At 39.3% G+C, this 21,863-nt stretch overlaps 2 protein-coding genes across 3 annotated transcripts; both read right to left on the reverse strand.

Moving 5' to 3' along the window:
* Positions 1-223: 223 nt before the first annotated feature.
* map2k4b (mitogen-activated protein kinase kinase 4b) lies at positions 224-17,374 on the reverse strand. 2 transcript variants are annotated; one of them, XM_077245785.1, is made up of 13 exons: positions 17,020-17,374; positions 16,124-16,159; positions 15,982-16,014; positions 14,636-14,738; positions 14,222-14,396; positions 9,372-9,491; positions 9,132-9,251; positions 8,759-8,810; positions 8,541-8,668; positions 4,570-4,647; positions 4,349-4,497; positions 2,659-2,704; positions 224-2,128 (listed from the first exon to the last, which is right to left on the reverse strand). In XM_077245785.1, exons 1-13 carry the CDS (start codon positions 17,129-17,131, stop codon positions 2,015-2,017), a joined length of 1,266 nt encoding a protein of 421 aa, XP_077101900.1. In that variant the 5' UTR covers positions 17,132-17,374; the 3' UTR covers positions 224-2,014. The 2 variants fall into 2 exon arrangements, with proteins under 2 accessions (XP_077101900.1, XP_077101909.1); XM_077245794.1 differs by lacking the exon at positions 15,982-16,014.
* Positions 17,375-17,842: 468 nt separating this feature from the next.
* On the reverse strand, positions 17,843-21,863 carry adprm (ADP-ribose/CDP-alcohol diphosphatase, manganese-dependent). The gene is made up of 3 exons (XM_077245806.1): positions 21,143-21,863; positions 19,131-19,250; positions 17,843-18,532 (listed from the first exon to the last, which is right to left on the reverse strand). Exons 1-3 carry the CDS (start codon positions 21,711-21,713, stop codon positions 18,243-18,245), a joined length of 981 nt encoding a protein of 326 aa, XP_077101921.1. The 5' UTR covers positions 21,714-21,863; the 3' UTR covers positions 17,843-18,242.

A 21,863-nucleotide genomic window follows, 5' to 3' on the forward strand; every position in this document is an offset into this window, starting at 1 on the left:
CGCATACTAAATGAGGCAAGGGTGTCGAGTTACATTCAAGATATTTTAAGGCATGAAGACATTTTTTCAAGAAAAAAACATTTAAATATGTAATTTTAATGATCAAAGATGATTTTAAGAGATTAAATGATTGACAACAGGGGGACTTTGAACCCTTATTATTAAATGTTTACAATAAATGTCACATCATATGCATGCGTTCACAAAGCAGACGGACAGGGAATGGCTGAGTATTGGTTTTATTCTATAGCATTAAACCCATCGCTGTGTTCAGATCTGACAGACAATAATGTCAACAATCACAACACGCCGATCATATTCATAAACATCCTCATTAATAATGTGACGAGGGTGATGTTTCCAAACATGAATAAACACGGCATCATCCCTGCACATTTCCATGGCACAATTTTTACAGATTCTCACCATACAAGTAAAATATTTTCACAGTGATCATTTTTTTCCTGTACATAATTCCCACTCTTGATACAATATAATAACACACATCGCTCTGACAATTATTTTACTCTCCGTACTAAACATTCTTGAGTTGCAATGTTCGCACTATTATTTCTTAGATTGAATTTCTGCTGATTGGTTGACTCTTTTAAAGAGTCACGTGATGTGGCGATTCATTTTCAAAACACAAAACTCTCTGAACACTATTCGGTGCCGTATTATTATACAATCAAAACGTTTGATAACCGCTGCACATTTTTTAAAATAAGTGACCTATGGATGAATTATGTGAGGCGGGTCGTAAACCGTCATGCCGGATCTGTAGAAATCATGCGAAAGCATCGCTTTAAACGAGTGAATCAAAGAAACTGTGATTGAAACACATTTACAGTGGAGGAGAAGCGCTGCACATCGCATACGAGACGCCAGTGGAAACCGCTCGCATCATCGTGACGGTATATTGCATATTGAGCAAGTAAAGCTACTTTAACATTTCTTTGATGCAGAACAAGACCTTTGCATAACGATTCATTAAATAGAGTGACATGATGTGCGATGAAGACAAACACTGATGGAGGCGATTCATTATAACATCTACATCATCAACTATTACACTTGATCTGATGGTCTTTGTCTTCTTAAATGAGCAAATTCAAGTTTTGCTTGTTAATATTCCGAAATGATTTTACACACACACACACACACACACACACAGAAAGGCTGTTTTGCTGAATCTGAAGCTTGTTTACACACCGTGATGTAAATGGCTTTTAAATGAGAGCCAGTTCTTATTGCACAAAATGTTTTGGGACTTTCTCTTTAAACACAATCATGTGTTCACACAAATAAACGATAGTACAATTATGGTGAAATACTCAAACCCTTAACCAAGACTCTCATTTCACAAATGAGCACAAATCCGGCATTCAACGCTTGTTCTCCGACTCTGCGACGCCTCCAGACTGAAAATAATGATGAACTTCCTCAGTGTTTCTGTCTCGTTTTCCAGCACAAACATCTAAACATTCTTAAATCAAGAGACATTTACTGGAGAAGGGAAATTACCGAAGATATTAAGTCTTGTTTTCGGAAAATTCTATCAAAATGAAGTGAGTTTGTGCTTAAAACAAAATCAAAATCTGCCAATGGAGTCAGAAAAATTATCTTAATCCAAAGGGAAAACTCGATCGTTTTTCTGACGCCACTGGCAGATATTAGTTCTTGTTTTAAGCACAAAGCACATATTTAAACAAATCTTAAAATCTTCAGTCATTGTTCGTCTCCAGTAAATGTATCTGTATTTAAGAAGGTTTGGATGTTTGTGCTGGACACGAGACAGAAACACAGGAAGAGCATCAGTTTGCAGTGCAGAAGAAGCAATGTTTTGTTTTTGGTGACTTTGCCGTTCAGGGTTTTGAAATGAAACTGCATCAGAGAGCAAGCGCTGCGGCCGGTTGTGACGTGGTAAACGCAGTGAAATGTGGGCTGGTTACGGGCTGATGCTGTATGAACACCACATGGTGACCGGGCCGTGCGAGTTACAGACCGCTCACCATCAGTCAACATACATGGGAGAACTGGGAGACACTGGCATCTGATCCAGGATCTTACACACGTACAACGCCACGTCCACCACTCGCTCCTCGTACATCAGGATGAACGGATGCTTCTGCAGGACACACACACACACACACACACACACAGGGTTACAACACACATCCACAGTAACGTGAAAGTCGAGTGCAAACTTCATTGAATATGAAAAATTCCAAGCTCATTATTCAGATCAATTCAGTTCAATAAAACTGTCGATGTTGGAAAGTATTTTTTTCTTTTGTCTAAATAACTAAATTGAAAAACTAGAATCACTTTAAATGCTATGAGTGCATTATGCCATTATAACGTAAAGTACAAAAGGATATTAATTGTAGACCTGCTAAAGATTGCATATGTCAGTGTTATTAAATTTTAGTGTTCTTGAAGATGAACTATGTGAGCAGAAAAGTTCATCTACATGTAAAAAATAGGGAAAATGAGCATGTACAATTAAATATTCAATAAAAAACAGAATACTGACCAATAATCCAAAAGTGCATCCCTAAAAATATATAATTGTACAAACTGTACACAAGTATTTTTAAATGTTTTCATTAAAAAGCACAATGTAAAGGTTGAAAAGCTCCGGCAGGATTGACGTACCAGCAGTTCTCTATACTTTGGCCTTTTTGAATCGTCCTTCGTAAGGCTGTAGAAGAGAGACACATGATCAAACAAGTGTCACATGATCAAACAGATGTGTCACATGATGAGGTATCACATGATCAAACAGACGCGTCACATGACAGGGTGATTACATGAGGCTTGTTCGACTTGAACCGGCGCTGCGCAGACCGATCGGTTGATGAGATCAAAGTACCGCGAGAGCGATTCAAAAGCATAAGGAGCCGTCTGCTCTCTAATCGCTCTCGCGGTACTTTGATGTCATCAACCGATCGGTCTGTGCAGCGCCGGTTCAAGTCGAACAAGCCTATGATCAAACAGACGTGTCACATGATAGGGTAAGCCTATGATCAAACAGACGTGTCACATGATAGGGTGATCACATGATCAAACAGCCATGTCACATGATAGGGTGATCACATGATCAAACAGACATGTCACATGATAGGGTGATCACATGATCAAACAGACATGTCACATGATAGGGTGATCACATGATCAAACAGACATGTCACATGATCAAACAGACGTGTCACGAGGTGAACAGGTGATCACATGATCAAACAGACGCGTCACATGATGAGGTGATCACATGATCAAACAGACGCGTCACATGATTGGGTGATTACATGATCAGACAGATAAGTCACATGATCAGGTGATTACATGATCAAACAGACGCGTCACATGATGAGGTGATCACATGATCAAACAGACGAGTCACATTATTGGGGGATCACATGATCAAACAGACGCGTCACATGATGAGGTATCACATGATCAAACAGACGCGTCACATGACAGGGTGATTACATGATCAAACAGACGCGTCACATGATAGGGTGATCACATCATCAAACAGACATGTCACATGATAGGGTGATCACATCATCAAACAGACATGTCACATGATCAAACAGACGCGTCACGAGGTGATCAGGTGATCACATGATCAAACAGACGCGTCACGAGGTGATCAGGTGATCACATGATCAAACAGACGCGTCACATGATCAGGTGATCACATGATCAAACAGACGTGTCACATGATTGGGTGATTACACGATCATACAGAATCGTCACATGACAGGGTGATTACATGATCAAACAGACGTGTCACATGATAGGGTGATCACATGATCAAACAGACATGTCACATGATCAAACAGACGCGTCACATGATCAGGTGATCACATGATCAAACAGATGTGTCACATGATAGGGTGATTACATGATCAAACAGATGTGTCACATGATAGGGTGGTTACATGATCAAACAGACGCGTTACATGATTGGGTGATTACAGGCTTGTTCGACTTGAACCGGCACTACACATACTGATCAGTGAATGACATCAAAGAACCGCGAGAGCGATTAGAGAGCAGACGGCTCGTATGCTTATGAATCACTTTCGCGGTACTTCGATGTCATAAACCGACCGGTCTGTGCAGCGCTGGTTCAAGTTGAACAAGCCTTACATGATCAAACAGACGTGTCTCATGATAGGGTGATTACATGATCAAACAGATGCGTCACATGATCAGACAGATGTGTCACATGATCAAACAGACATGTCACATGAGGTGATCACATGATGAGGTGATCACATAGACGTGTCACATGATGAGGTGATCACATGATCGTTCAGGCCCAGGTTTGGAAGCTCACCATAGATTAACGAACTGGATGAATTTGGGAGAGAACTGGCGTTCCTCGGAACTGCTGAGCTGAGGAGGGTCTCCCTTCACCACCTGAGTCAGCTGATCAAACACACTGTTCCAGCGGGGGTAGGGGAAGCGGCCCGTCGCCAGCTCGTACTGCAACACACACACACACGTGTCACACACTCTTACATCATCAGGACCTGAAGAGAGTGAGTGGAGACGTACCAACGTGATTCCCAAACTCCAGACGTCTGAACGAACATCGTAACCCTGTCTAGAGGCGCTGGGGTCGATCCGTTCGGGCTGAAAACACCACAACACATCTTCATCATCATCATCACCACCATCACATTCATCATCATCACCATCTCATTCACCATCATCACCATCACGTTAATCATCATCAACATCCCATTCATCATCTCAATCACATTCATCATCATCACCACATTCATCATCATCACATTCGTAATCATCACCATCACATTCACCACCATCACATTCATCATCACCACCATCACATTCATCATCATCACCACCATCACATTCATCATCACCACATTCGTAATCACCATCACATTCATCATCATCACATTCATAATCATCACCACCATCACATTCATCATCATCACCACCATCACATTCATCATCACCACATTCGTAATCACCATCACATTCACCACAATCACATTCATCATCATCACCACCATCACATTCATCATCACCACCATCACATTCATCATCACCACCATCACATTCATCATCGTCACATTCGTAATCAACACCATCACATTCATCATCATCACCATCACATTCATCATCATCACCACCATCACATTCATCATCATCACATTCGTAATCATCACCACCATCACATTCATCATCATCACCATCACATTCGTAATCATCACCATCACATTCATCATCATCACATTCATCATCACCATCACATTCATCATCATCACATTTGTAATCATCACCATCACATTTATCATCATCATCATCACTTTCACATTCATCATCATCGCCACCATCACATTCATCATCATCACCACATTCGTCACCATCACCATCAGATTCATCATCATCAGCACCATCACATTCAGCATCATCATCTTCACCACTACATTCGTCATCATCACATTCATAATCAGCACCATCACATTCATCTTCATCTTCACATTCATCTTCACCATCTCATTCGAAATCATCACCATAACATTCATCATCATCAGCACCATCACATTCATATTCATCATCATCATCATCACATTCATCATCACCACCATCACATTCATCACCATCAGCACCATGACATTCATCTTCATCATCACATTCATCATCACCATCACATTCATCGTCACCACCATCACATTCATCATCATCACCACATTCATCATCATCACCATCACATTCATCATCACCACCATCACTTTCAACATCATCAGCACCATCACATTCATCTTCTTCATCATCATCATCATCATCACATTCATCATCATCACATTCATCATCATCACTTTCACATTCATCATCATCAGCACCATCACATTCATCTTCTTCATCATCATCATCATCATCACATTCATCATCATCACTTTCACATTCATCATCATCGCCACCATCACATTCATCATCACCACCATCACATTCATCTTCATCATCACATTCATCTTCACCATAAAATTCATCATCACCACCATCACATTCATCATCATCAGCACCATCACATTCATCTTCATCATCATTACATTCATCTTCACCATCACATCCGTCATCACCACCATCACATTCATCATCACCACCACCATCACATTCATTATCACCACATTCATCATCATCACCATCGAATTCATCATCACCACCATCACATTCATCATCATCAGCACCACCACATTCATCTTCATCATCATCACCATCACATTCATCATCATCACCATCACATTCATCATCATCAGCACCACCACATTCATCTTCATCATCATCACCATCACATTCATCATCATCACCATCACATTCATTATCACCACCATCACATTCATCATCATCATCATCACATTCATCATCACCACATTCATCATCATCACCATCACATTCATCATCATCACCATCATCACATTCATCAGCACCATCACATTCATCTTCATCATCATCATCATCACATTCATCATCACCATCACATTCATCATCATCACCATCACCATCACATTCATCATCACCACATTCGTCATCACCACCATCACATTCATCATCATCACCACATTCATCATCACAACCATCACATTCATCATCATCAGCACCATCACATTCATCATCACCACCATCACATTCATCATCAGCACCATCACATTCATCTTCATCGCCATCACATTCATCATCATCACCACATTCGTCATCACCACCATCACATTCATCATCATCACCACATTCGTCATCACCACCATCACATTCATCTTCATCACCATCACATTCATCATCATCACCACATTCGTCATCACCACCATCACATTCATCCTCACCACCATCACATTCGTCATCATCACCACATTCGTCATCATCACCATCACATTCATCATCATCACCACATTCGTCATCATCACCATCACATTCATCATCATCACCACATTCGTCATCACCACCATCACATTCATCTTCATCACCATCACATTCATCATCATCACCACATTCGTCATCACCACCATCACATTCATCATCACCACCATCACATTCATCATCACCACCATCACATTCGTCATCATCACCACATTCGTCATCATCACCATCACATTCATCATCATCACCATCACATTCATCATCATCACATTCATCATCATCACCATCACATTCATCATCATCACCACATTCGTCATCATCACCATCACATTCATCATCATCAGTACCATCACATTCATCATCATCATCACCATCACATTCATCGTCACCACCATCACATTCACCATCATCATCACCATCACATTCATCATCATCAGTACCATCACATTCATCATCATCACCATCACATTCATCATCATCATCACCATCACATTCATCATCATCAGTACCATCACATTCATCATCACCACCATCACATTCACCATCATCACCACCATCACATTCATCATCACCACCATCACATTCATCATCACCACCATCACATTCATCATCATCACCACCATCACATTCATCATCACCACCATCACATTCGTCATCATCACCATCACATTCATCATCATCACATTCATCATCATCACCATCACATTCATCATCATCAGTACCATCACATTCATCATCACCACATTCGTCATCATCACCATCACATTCATCATCATCAGTACCATCACATTCATCATCACCACATTCGTCATCATCACCATCACATTCATCATCATCAGTACCATCACATTCATCATCACCACATTCGTCATCATCACCATCACATTCATCATCATCATCACCATCACATTCATCATCATCAGCACCATCACATTCATCTTCATCACATTCATCATCATCACCATCACATTCATCATCATCAGTACCATCACATTCATCATCACCACATTCGTCATCATCACCATCACATTCATCATCACATTCACCATCATCAGCACCATCACATTCATCTTCATCATCATCATCATCATCATCACATTCATCTTCAACATCATCACATTCGTCATCATCACCATCACATTCATCATCATCACCATCACATTCATCATCATCACCATCACATTCATCATCATCACCATCACATTCATCATCACCATCACATTCATCATCATCACCATCACATTCATAATTACCATCACATTCATAATTACCATCACATTCATCATCATCACCATCACATTCATAATTACAATCACATTCATCATCACCACATTCGTCATCATCACCATCACATTCATCATCATCATCACCATCACATTCACCATCATCAGCACCATCACATTCATCTTCATCATCATCATCATCATCATCATCACATTCATCTTCAACATCATCACATTCGTCATCATCACCATCACATTCATCATCATCACCATCACATTCATCATCATCACCATCACATTCATCATCATCACCATCACATTCATCATCATCATCACCACCATAACATTCATCATCATTATCATCACATGCATCATCATCACCACCATCACATTTATCATCATCAGAGAGCCGTCACTCACAGCCATGTACGGTCGACAGCCGGCGTCTCTGGTCTTGGCGATGGAGTCGACCAGCTGTCCACTGATGCCGAAATCACACAGTTTAATGTTGCCGTTTCTGTCCAGGAGAATGTTGGAGGGTTTGATGTCTGAAAACAAGCCCAGCATTCATTCACTCCAGCGTCAGAAAACAAACTCAAGTGATTTAATGGTGTAATTGCTTCAGCTTGGAAACTCACCTCTGTGGATGATCTTCAAGTTTTCTTTCAAGTGATTCAGTGCTTTCACAGTCTGCAGACACAATACAGGCACAAGGCTTTAATTCAACAATAATTATTATGAATACTTAATAATTATAATATTATTGATTATAATAATAATAATAATAATAATAATAATATTTTATTATCAACAATAACTATTATTGTTATTTATTATTATTATATAATTATTATGATTAGTTATATAATAATATATTAAGCATTATCAGTATTATATTATATAATTATTATTATTATATTATTACCATCATCATTATCATCATTAGCATTATTACTACCACTACAACAACAATAAATAACCTTTTGTTGATGTATGAAATCAGTGACTTACCGCTAATGTAATTTTGCCTAATATTTCCTCTGGAATGACATCATCTAATGCACAATATACATATTTGTAGAATTTGTCGAGGGAGGTAGACATCAGTTCCATGCAGATCCAGCAGTCGCCCTGCACACACACACACACACCAACACACACACACACAGGTCAGTCCGGTACGACTCCATCAGGACACAGAAGCAGTGTGTGTGTGTGTGTGTGTGTGTGTGTGTGTGTTCGTCATCTGACCTCGCGGAACAGAGCGCCGTAGAACTGGACGATATACGGGCAGTCGCTGCTCCTCATCACCACATCCAGATCCATGAGCAGCTGCTTCTGCTCCTTCTCGTCCACCGTGGAGCGGATACGCTGCGGGACAAACCATTCACATTACAACTCACATTTATTTGTATAGCGCTTTTCACAATACACATCGTTTCAAAGCAGCTTTACAGAAAATGCAATGCAAGTCCACATTACAATTTAGAGTGATCTGTTATCAGAGGAAACGGTCTAAGTTATGTATTTCAGAAATATACATATACAAAATCACAGTAGAGAAAAATTGATTAATTTAAGGCAGAAATAATGAGATCATTGAAGTAATGAATAAATGTTTGATACAGAACACGGGGATCACACACTCACACACACACACACACACACACACACACACACACACACACACACACACACACACACACACACACACACACACACACACACACACACACACACAGCCTCTCTCACTTCTGCTTTGACAGACAATTATGAAACTATTGATCAGAAGCAGATTCTATTTTTGCTGATGTTTTTAAATTGTTAATTTTGTTCCCTAAAACAGAACGCAGGCTCGACTGAGGTGCAGCGACATCTGTCTGACTCTAGAGGCACAATCACACACAACCACAATCACACATATTCACACACAATCACACACAACCACAATCACACATATTCACACACAATCACACATATTCACACACAATCACAATCACACATATTCACACACAACCACAATCACACATATTCACACACAATCACACACAATCACACATTCACACACAATCACACATATTCACACACAATCACACACAATCACAAATATTCACACACAACCACAATCACAATCACACATATTCACACACAATCACACATATTCACACACAACCACAATCACAATCACACATATTCACACACAATCACACATATTCACACACAACCACAATCACAATCACACATATTCACACACAATCACACATATTCAAACACAATCACACATATTCAAACACAATCACACATATTCACACACAATCACACATATTCACACACAATCACACATATTCACACACAACCACAATCACACATATTCACACACAACCACAATCACAATCACACATATTCACACACAATCACACATATTCACACACAACCACAATCACAATCACACATATTCACACACAATCACACATATTCAAACACAATCACACATATTCAAACACAATCACACATATTCACACACAATCACACATATTCACACACAATCACAATCACACATATTCACACACAACCACAATCACACATATTCACACACAATCACACACATTCACACATATTCAAACACAATCACACATATTCACACACAATCACACATATTCACACACAATCACAATCACACATATTCACACACAACCACAATCACACATATTCACACACAATCACACACATTCACACATATTCAAACACAATCACACATATTCACACACAATCACACATATTCACACACAATCACACAAATCTACTGTCAGTTCCATCTCTCTAACACAGGGTTTCTGCAGGGGATTTAAAACAAAGTTAAGGCTTTTTAAGATATTATTTAAGACCTGCACACATGATCATAATGCTGTTTTGGGCGGATGTAGGTCAGTGTTTGTGGTAACATCCTAAACCATAAAATGACTGGGAAAAAAACATAATTCCTCTGTGTAAAGCACTTTGAATTACCATGTTGTATGAAATGTGCAATATGAATAAACTTGCCTTGCCTATTATTTGCAGTGGCTATTTGCACCATGTCTAATAGTGATAGATGCGGTTTACAGTAAGAGCTTTATATTGAGTAAAGACTTATTGCGAACTCAGTGTATTGTGGTACATTATAAAAATAAATGATTATAATAATAAGGATATAAGGATTATAAATATAAGGATTATATTTATTAAAATCATAAATTAATTCTGCTTTATTAGGGCATTACTTGTCTCCTCTCTTACGCCGAACCTTAACCCTACTCGTTCAACACTTTACTCCATTTCCAACCATTAAATACCAATTTATTTGCACTTTTTGAATATTTTCTTAATTTTTACTTCAAATAAACGCCTCTCCACAACAGTGCTGTTCTCAGACAGCTTTCTGCTGTCAATCAAACAGTGGTGGGCGGAGTTACTCACAACTGCCAATCAGACGGGCTGTTTGCATTCGCTGTAAATAGACACTCCGTTATAAACACTACCGTTCAAGTCTAACGACATCATAACGGACATTGTTACGAAATAATGCGACGTACATGATACACTTTATTGGTGTCATCTGGCATTTAGGCTCAGGTAAGCCATCAAACGCGGCAGGATACTTTATTATTATGAAGTGCAGAGGCCGTGAGTGCAGAGACGCTCTGCGTGAGTGCTATTTATGACAGTAACGTTAAATACAAGTACTCTACAGCGACTCTAGGGGGCGCTGTTCGACAAAAACAGAAATCCTGCATAGTGCCGCTTTAATGCGACCTTCATTTATTTTGCACTCCCCAAATAAAAAAATCTTACTCTTACTGTGATCTTACGGTGTATAAAGTTGCATAAACGTTATATTTCAGATAAATGCTGTTCTTTTGAACAGCAAAAAACATTGTTTGTTCTTCAAACAATGCTTAAAAAAATTGTACACAACTGTTTTCAACACTGATAATAATCATAATGTTTCTTGAGCATCAAATCATCATATAATACAGATTTCTGAAGGATCATGTGACACTGAAGACTGGAGTAATGATGCTGAAAATTCAGCTTTGATCACAGGAATAAATTACACTTTACTGTATATTCACATAGAAAACAGATGATTTACATTATACATCTAAAACTTCTGAACAGTATGCATATTCATTATAAATATGATTGTATGTAGTATTCTAGACTACGGTGGCCGAGAGAGCTCAACTTGCTGCAACCTAAAGAAGATGCAAACCAAAAGAAAAAAGACCACCACATTAAAAGAAATCTTCATCAGTTTCACAACACACGTGCTCCAAATACTCACAACACAACCAAATACAGAAAGCACTGCAAGTAACACAGAATACAACGGAAATGTTTCCGGGGAACCTAATAAGTGACGGACCCGGCTGGGACGTGCTCATAGACGTGCTTACAGCAAAGAACGTTTATTGACAAGAAGTGAAAGCCTATATTTTTTTATAAATAAACTATAATATTAAAATAATATTGTATATAAGTAATATCATAATATTATACTTTTTATAGTTCGTCTATACTCTTTGCTTACAGCTCAAAATTCTACTTTATTTTATTTCTTTTAACCTTTTTTTCCCCGCAAAACACAAATTACATTTTTTATGACATACAACTTGTATACAAAATACAAAATGTATTAACAAAATGTTCAATGTCATCAGAATACAAATGAGAAAAGAGCAATGAGCTGAAAACTAAAATAAATAAATAAAAAAGATAGAGAAGAACATGAAGGCAAGATATTAATCTATACATCAGTTACACTATACAAATTGTTTCATGTTTAAATTTTCATAAAGAAACGTTTCATAAGAAATGTTAGGTAATGTGGGGTCCAAAGGTTTAAAGTTGAGACACTGACACACAGATATAACGGATATAAAACGCATACTTTAACAGTTTTTTTGTGAAGTAAAAATAAAAAAATGATTTTATTTGCAACCGTTATGTTAACAGCATTATATTTCTGTCGTCAGAACAGCTATTCAGCTGATGGACAACGTGCTGCGTTGTTGTCATGGGAACATCCCAGGTGAAAATATTTACGATGGAAATTAAGTTGTCTTTCGATGCTCCCTTCATCAAGTGCGCTCCAAACGGCTACATAAATGGCACACTAGTGCCAAGCTCACTTCAAAGTCCCACTTGAAGAGCTCTGCCGTCTGCCCTTCGAAGGGAGTAGGGCATAGGGATGCTCACGAGCAATGAGCACGTCCCAGCCGGGTCCGTCACTTATTAGGTTCCCCGGAAACATTTCCGTTGTATTCTGAGTTACATGCAGTATTTGGTTGTGTTGTGAGTATTTGGAGCACGTGTGTTGTGAAACTGATGAAGATGTTTTCTTAATTTGCATGTGTTTTTTTCTATTTGCATGTGTTTTTTTCTATTTGCATGCGTCTTCTTTAGGTTGCAGCACGTTGAGCTCTCTCGGCCACCGTACTAGACACCTTGTTCTATTTTTTTACACTGCATGTGAGCCGTGTAATATAGGTCAATATTCTCACTGGTCTGATCAAAAACAACAGGTGCCAGCTCAGAAATATAGCAGTTACCTCTGTAAACAAAGCAGCTGTGTGTATATCTGCTTTATTAGCCATTAAACAGAGGGAATAAGAAAACACCATAAGTTAAACATTATCATAATGCGAGGTATTCACTGATCGTGAATCATCGTAGAACGAGCAACAGTGCCGTGTTTTAAATAATAATAATTAGTGTTGGGCAACAATTAATCACATCCAAAATAAAAGTTTGTGTTTACATAATATATGTGTGTGTACTATATATATATATATACACACACACACATGCATTTATACATTTAAGAGATATTTGCATGTATGTGTATATATACATGTATATATATTTATACATAATTTATATTAACACATTTTTCTTAAATATATGCATTCATGTGTGTGCATTTATATATACAAAATAATTATACACAGTACACACATAAACTTTTATTTTGGATGCGATTAATCATTGCTCGGCAGAATTTAATTTTAGATTTGAAAATATGAAAGGGCAAAACTGACGAATGAAAGCATCTGAATCACCTTGACGGCCATGATCTGCCCGCTGGGTTTGTGCACCATGTTGTTGACGGAGCCGTACGCTCCTCTCCCGATCTCTCCCAGATCCTTCAGGTCCTCGGCAGTGAAGTCACAGTGCTGTTCTGGAGAAATCTTCAGCTTCCCCGAGGACTCGATGCTGTGTGTGCGCAGACGCTCTCTGAAAGTCATCGTGAAGCTTTTTACAATCAGAAATAATGACTTATCAAACGATTTCCTGAACCCATCTGCTATTGGCTGGGCAAACCGAAAGCCCCGCCCCCAAACTCACACCATTGGTCGAGCCAGTTATGAGTTGTTCAAACAAACAGTGATGTTCTGAGCTGAGCTCTGGGAAATCAACATCACCTAGAGTTTCTCTGCATATGATGTGTGTGTGTGTGTGTGTGACGCACTCACATGTGTGGATTCTGGAAAGGAGGAGCCGGCGTGACGATGGGCAGACGAGTGGTCGGTTTGACCGGTGGATTGGCAAAGTTTAACTTAAGTGCTTTGCGTTTACCTGTGAAGGAGGAGAATGTTCACTTTTTCTTGTTTTTGCATCTAAACACAGTCAACTAATTCAACAGGAAGCCAGAAATGAAAATGGGAATAAAAAATATGAGATGATTCCAGATGATTGAAAACAACTTTCGTTGAAGTGATGTTTGCTAATATCTTTTGCAAGGAAACGCACTAATCACAATTTCTTCAAAAAATGTCAAAATTATTCTAGACTATTAGATTCACATGTAGCTGACTTTGGTCTTAAAGCGACAGTTCACCCAAAAATGTAAATTCTGTCATCATTTACTCTCCCTGTCATTCAAATCCATAACACTTTCATTCATCTTCAGAACACAAATGAAGATATTTGTAATGAAATCTGAGAGTTTTCTGTCCCTCCATTGAAAGTCTGTTCATCCAAAACTCTGACGCTTCAAAACGTTCATAAAGAGATGGTAAAATTAATATGGTTGAGCTTCCGTTTCAATAAAAATGTGTTTATATGTGAATAAAAGCTAAAAGTTCCCTGTATCAATCATTTTATCCCTTAACACTTATCTTTGATCATTAAAATTACATTTAAATGTTTTTTTTTCTTTGAAGAAAAATGTCTTCATGCCTTAAAATATCTCGACACCCTTGCCTCATGTAGTATACGCGGTTCTATGAATATGCAAATGAGCCCCGCCTCCACTCACTCACTCACTCACTCAGAGATCCACACGTTGACGATCACACGTTGATCTGATTGGTTACAAGGTAGTTTGTGACGTCAGAAACACCAGCGATTTCAAAGCGTGTTTTTGAGACTGTCTTTGGTTCACTGCAGTTTTAAGGAGAAAATACTCAGCAATGCTGTCGACTTATGAATTTACACATGATTCGTCTTAAAGCACATTAAAAACACCACATAGACATATAAACAACATTAAACGCTGGATCTTCACCACAGGGGGACTTTAAATTAAATCTGTTCATCATATAAAGTGGTCGTGTATGTTCAGAAGACTGGGATTAAACCACGTGATTCATATGGATTTATTTTACCATCTCTTTATGAGCGTTTTGAAGCGTTAAGAGTTTTTGGGTGATTAGACAGAAATATTACAAATATCTTCATGTGTGTTGTGAAGATGAGCGAAACTGATGACAGTATTTCTAAGTGAACTCTCGCTTTAAAGCGTTTCAGTGGCAGAGATCATCCTGTTTTCTGGAGAGAACCCGCAGAGAGATTACAATAGCACAGAAAACTGGCTTACTTTGGGTTACTCCAGTCAGATTTATCTGAAATCCTACAGAAAAAGGAAAACAATGATGAAAACGCATGCAGATGATGATGAAGGTGTAAATAAGAATGAGGCGTGTGTGTGTGTGTGTGTGTGTGTGTGTGGCTCACAGTACCTGTTTCATTCTGACACCTCCAGCATGAGTTGGAATCTGAAAAAGAATTAATTTACAAATGACAAACAATCAATCAAACTGACACAGAATGTTTGGCTCAATGGAAAAACACGTGATATTAATAACTGCTATTAATCATTCTTCAGGCTCACGCGTTTCATTCCCAGACAGCAACATAGTGTCGGCCCAGATCCGGCCCACATACGCGTTGAATCCACATGTTCCAGATCTGAGCCGACACTATGTTGCTGTCTGGGTTAGTATGCATGTAATTGATAACTCCTGCATGCATTAATCTATAGAGCATTAACATTACTGTATCATGCATAATAGCAACAGTGACATTATTGTATCTGTCAAATGCATAAATGTAACATTGTAGCATCTGTGAAAATCAATAAATGTAACATTGTAGCATCTGTCAAATGCATAAATGTATCATTATAATATCTTCCAAATGCATAAATGTAACTAATACATACATGTAACATTGCAGTATCATTATGATTCTGTTACAATACTGAACGAGGTGCGTGTACAACACCCTAGTGAGTTGTCTAGATGGACAGCACGGAGAGGAACAGCTCATTTTAGCACCGGTTTGATGCCACAAAACAAAACAGAACTTGACGCGAGTCAGTGAGAAGGCCTACAGCCTCAGCAGAGCAAAGCAGCCCGAAGAACGAGGACTAAAACATTTCAGAAACTCTGTAACACACTGTAAACACACGACGCGTCGGGAAGAGAGAGAGAGAGAGAGAGAGAGAGAGAGAGAGAGAGAGAGAGAGAGAGAGAGAGAGAGAGAGAGAGAGAGAAGGCCTGGCCTAAACACTTGAGCTGAGCTCACTATGCACCAGCACCTGAAGCTCGTGTGTGTGTGTGTGTGTGTGTCTTACCCTGCGTGTTGCTCAGGTGTTGCGTGTGTTGCTTCACGGGTCCCGCAGCGCTGATGCTCCGGATACACGGGCTTGTTTGTGAGTTGCTGCTACTGGGACTGTGAGTCGCCATTGTGGATCAGTTTGATTCCAGCAGCAGCAGAGCGACTCTTCAGCGCCACACACACACACACACACACACACACACACACACACACTACTGGAGGAAACCGAGGAGGGTTTCGCACCCCATTCAGTTGAATTTAGAAACGAGGGGGTTAAAGTTCCTCAGGCGGGACAGTACAGTCTGATTCGGTGAGCAGAAACTGGAAGTGCGCCGCTTAAAACTGTGTGTGTGTGTGTGTGTGTGTGTGTGTGTGTTTGAGGTTGCCAGGTGCACGATAACTCCCCGCTCGAGGGATCATCCAAAACACATAACATAACATAATTTGTGTCAAATGATAACGTATAACTTGAAACAAACTTTTATAGAAGTTTGTATACAATGTAAAAAAAAAAATATATATATATAAATATATATATAAAATTGGACATTTCTAATATTATTTTCTCCTATTTCATTTGTTGTTGGCATAAATTGTTAAATGCATCGAACAATCTAACTTAACAGTTTATAAATATATGTGTGTGTGTATATATATATATATATATAAACTTTTGTTAGATGCGATTAATCGAATTTGACAGCACTAATGTAAATAAAAAAGAAAAATGTAATTAAGTATACACATGTAAAATTATATATAGATTTATTTATTTATAATGTATAGTTATCATAATTCTTTGTGTCTAAACATACCTTGGCAATAAATATAATTCTAAATCTGATACATACAGCATTTTTTTATTTTTTTAAAGTCCAACTGTAGTCAAATCATTTTATCACTTAAAACTCATCTTTGATCACCAAAATTACACTTTGAAACGTTTTTCCCTTGAAAAAAATTCTAGATGCCTTAAAATATCTTGAATGTAACCCGACACCCTTGCCTCATTTAGTATACATGGTCCTATAAATATGCAAATGAGCCCCGCCTCCACTCACTCACTCACTCACTCACTCACTCAGAGATCCACTCGTTGACTCAACAGTGCTGTTTACACATAAACACATCTTATGAAGTTAATAAAACTCAGATGCAACAGCAGAGACTGAGATGATCATGCAGATGGTGTTTGTTTGTTTGTTTGTTTGAATTCCATCATTCATTGACAGTAATCTCTCATGGATATTTGAGGACTCTGTCTGCGGTTCTTCCACTGCCCTTGAGAAGCATCTGGTCCTCGTACACGTACACCGTGCCGAAGGCGCTGGTTTTGGGGTGCGTCTCGATCACCCCCTCCAGTGTGATGTGGTGAACGCCTGACGGGTCGGTGCAGAACCCTCCGTCATGATCGTGTCCCGAGACGAAGATCATCACACTCTTATGAGCCCGCAGGACCGACAGAAGCTCCTCGTAGTTCCAGGCCAGACATATGGAGTCCGTGGCGTCCGGGTGAACGGGGAGATGACCTGCAAACACACACACACACACACACACACACACCACATCAAGACCAGGAGCCTGTACCATGATGGTAGTTTAACAAACTCAGGGTTATAGGATTAGCCACGACGCATGCGCGAGAACTGGGAAGATGACGATCATTTGAAAGTGTGAAAGGTAAGCGGCATTGCTAAGGCACTTTTACGTTTTCTCGTTGGTTTCTGACGATTCGGACATCTAGGAAATGCAAACTTTACAACCATTTTAAACTACATCTAGACCCGTCGGCGTCATCTCCTCTGTTCTCGCGCATGCGTCGTGGCGCTCGTGAACTCACTCAGAGGCACACCGAAGAAAATGAATAGTTGAATAAAGTCTTTTTTTTTAGCACAAAAAGTATTCTCGTCGCTTGATAAACTTAAGATTGAGGCACTGTAGTCACTTGGACTATTTTAACGATGTCTTTAATAACTTTTCTGGACCGGCAGATGAAATGACCTAGAAGCCTATGGAGGAGTGATCCAGCTCTCAGATCTCATCAAGAATATCTTAATTCGTGTTCCGAAGATGAACATCGGTGTGTTTGCGTCAGAGTTTGCATCAGGCGTGGGATATTACACTCACTGAAGACCACGACTCTCTCCTGCTTCTGGTCAGCGAGAGTCAAGACTTCATCGAGCCACTGAAGCTGCTCCGCACTGAACCCTCCGTTGAACTTCACAAACCTTTGTTCCAACCCATAATCTGGAAGAAAGCACAGAAACAAAGTGCCTTAGTGATTAATAATTCACCAAGCAAATGTTTCACATGCCCGCTATATACTGTAAACATGATTATTGTTATTAATCGACGGTCTGTTGCATGATAAGACTGGTCATGTTATGCAAAAAAATGATTGTCGCAACTTTACTGGATTTCACGATAACTCAAATATCCGAGCTGACACTTAATATAACTTCACATTTCAAGTTGACTGAACTTAACATTTTAAAGCAGCACTAAATGAACTTACTTTTTAGAGTTGAAACATGACATCATGACTTTGCGTAAACATACACGCCACTTTCAAGTCAAGTGGCGTGTTATCTATACGCATTTTGAGCTATCCGCGTGTATGTCCACGCCGAAATCTTTTGCGTGTATGTCTACGCCATTAAATGTCCGAGTGATTCCGCGTGTATGTCTACGCCATTAAATGTCCGAGTGATTCCGCGTGTATGTCTACGCCATTAAATGTCCGAGTGATTCCGCGTGTATGTCTACGCCATTAAATGTCCGAGTGATTCCGCGTGTATGTCTACGCCATTAAATGTCCGAGTGATTCCGCGTGTATGTCTACGCCATTAAATGTCCGAGTGATTCCGCGTGTATGTCTACGCCATTAAATGTCCGAGTGATTCCGCGTGTATGTGTACGCCGTTAAATGTCCGAGCGAAACGAAGCAAAATCTATATCTACATCTGTGGAGCGATCTTTTTTTCCTAGGATGGTAGGAGAACACTGATAAATGGTATTAACCCCAGTGACGGGTAGGTTTAGGGACGGGGTTGGGGTAGGTCATATATCTATATATACATAATACAGTAATATAACGTTAAGTCAAAGGCGTTGATAAACACGCTGAAGCGATTATGCGTGTTGATAGCACGCCAAAAATGGAAATACGAATTGGCGTGTCATACATACGCCATTTCATGAGATCAGTCTGAGAGTTGAAACAAAACATTTTAGTGTAGAATAACTTTACCGTGAAAACGAATAAAGTACGTATAATACGAATAAAACTTAAGACTTATAAATGAAACGGTCACACATTAAATGAGGTGTTTCTAACTGTTATACTTGCATCAAAAAATAGATAAAACATATTTTGTTTCAATGCACTTATTGTGTTGTGTTTAATCACAGGTGCTGTTATTGATGGATACGGGTTAGTTTAGGACAGGTTTGCTACTAAATCTGTTAAAGTGTTACAGATGTGCTATTTTTTAATATAAGGACGATGTAAAAACACGTTCTTCTTTTGATGTGGCCAGTCTATATGTACAGATATTCCATATATAATCTGCCTGTGTTTTGATTTGTTTTTGTAATAATCATGCAATAAAGGGGAAGAAATATCTAGAGTTTTCATAACATGTGCATGTACATTTGAATGCTATTTTAATGTATATATAGCTAACACTTTACAATAAGGTTAATTAGTTAACATTAGTTAATGCATTATGTACTAACAATGAGCAATACATTTGTTACAGTATTTATTAATCTTTGTTAAAGTTAGTTAATAAAAATACAGCTGTTCATTGTTTGTTCATGTTAGTTCATATAAAACATTTGATTTTAATAATGTATTAGTAAATGTTTAAATTAATATGAACTAAGATTAATTAATTCTGCAGAAGTATTGTTCATTCTGTTCATTTTACTTGTTTATAATAAGTTTGGATCTTGTTAATAAACAACTCTAGTTCCACTGGGTTTTTATACTCCAGAGACCCTGTTTGGAGAAAAACTTAATAATTTTAAATTTTCCAAATATTCATGTTTTTTTTTTCTTTATACAAAGAAAAAACTCTAAATGAGGCTTCTAAAGTTTAGGACGGGGTCAGAGGTCAGGGGTCAGAGGTCAGCACCTGGCGGCTGGTTGAGTTCCGCGTTGCTGTTGTGTTTCTGCAGCAGCTTCATGGCCTGCTGATGCTTCTCGCTGCTCGCGTCTCTCCCGATGACGCTCGCGTCGTACGCGTCCAGAAGCACGAATCGAAACCTGGGGGCGGGGCTAAACTCATACGCGTAAATGTCGTCCGAGATGAGGTTACTTCCGCCTCTGTCACTTCCGGCTCCTGCTTTCCCCGCGCTGTTCAGCGGAGAGGCCATCAGAGTTTCCCTGCTGAAGTTGTAGAACTCGTGGTTCCCCCACACATGATGCACATCCACAGAACTCTTCTCGAACTCAGTCATAACCGTGTCTAGCGCTCGTTCCGACGCGTCGCGGCTCTTGTTGTGTCCGTCGATAGCGTCTCCGAGCTGAATGACGCAGCTGACGCGCGTCTCCTCCCAGTGCCGCACCGCGTCCCGGAGCAACGCGACGCTGTTCCTGTAGAAGCGTCTTCTTGTCCTCCTATAGTTCATCCCATCATCTATATCTGCGAACTGGATGTCCGCGATTATGCCGAAAGAAAACAACGCTCGCGCGCGATCCTCCATTTTCCGAGAAACCGATCAGAAACTTTCGCGAAACTCCGCGCGTGTTTTAAACGCGACCCGTTCGAGGCGATATTGTGGGAGATTGTCATGTAATCATAGCGAAAGATTGGCCTTCAGTTGACAGTTCGTGGAACATACCATTATAGAGAG

This window comes from Siphateles boraxobius, unplaced genomic scaffold (genome assembly GCF_051911475.1).
Source record: "Siphateles boraxobius isolate OS27281-9 unplaced genomic scaffold, OSU_SipBor_1 103, whole genome shotgun sequence".
Taxonomy (NCBI): Eukaryota; Metazoa; Chordata; class Actinopteri; order Cypriniformes; family Leuciscidae; genus Siphateles; species Siphateles boraxobius.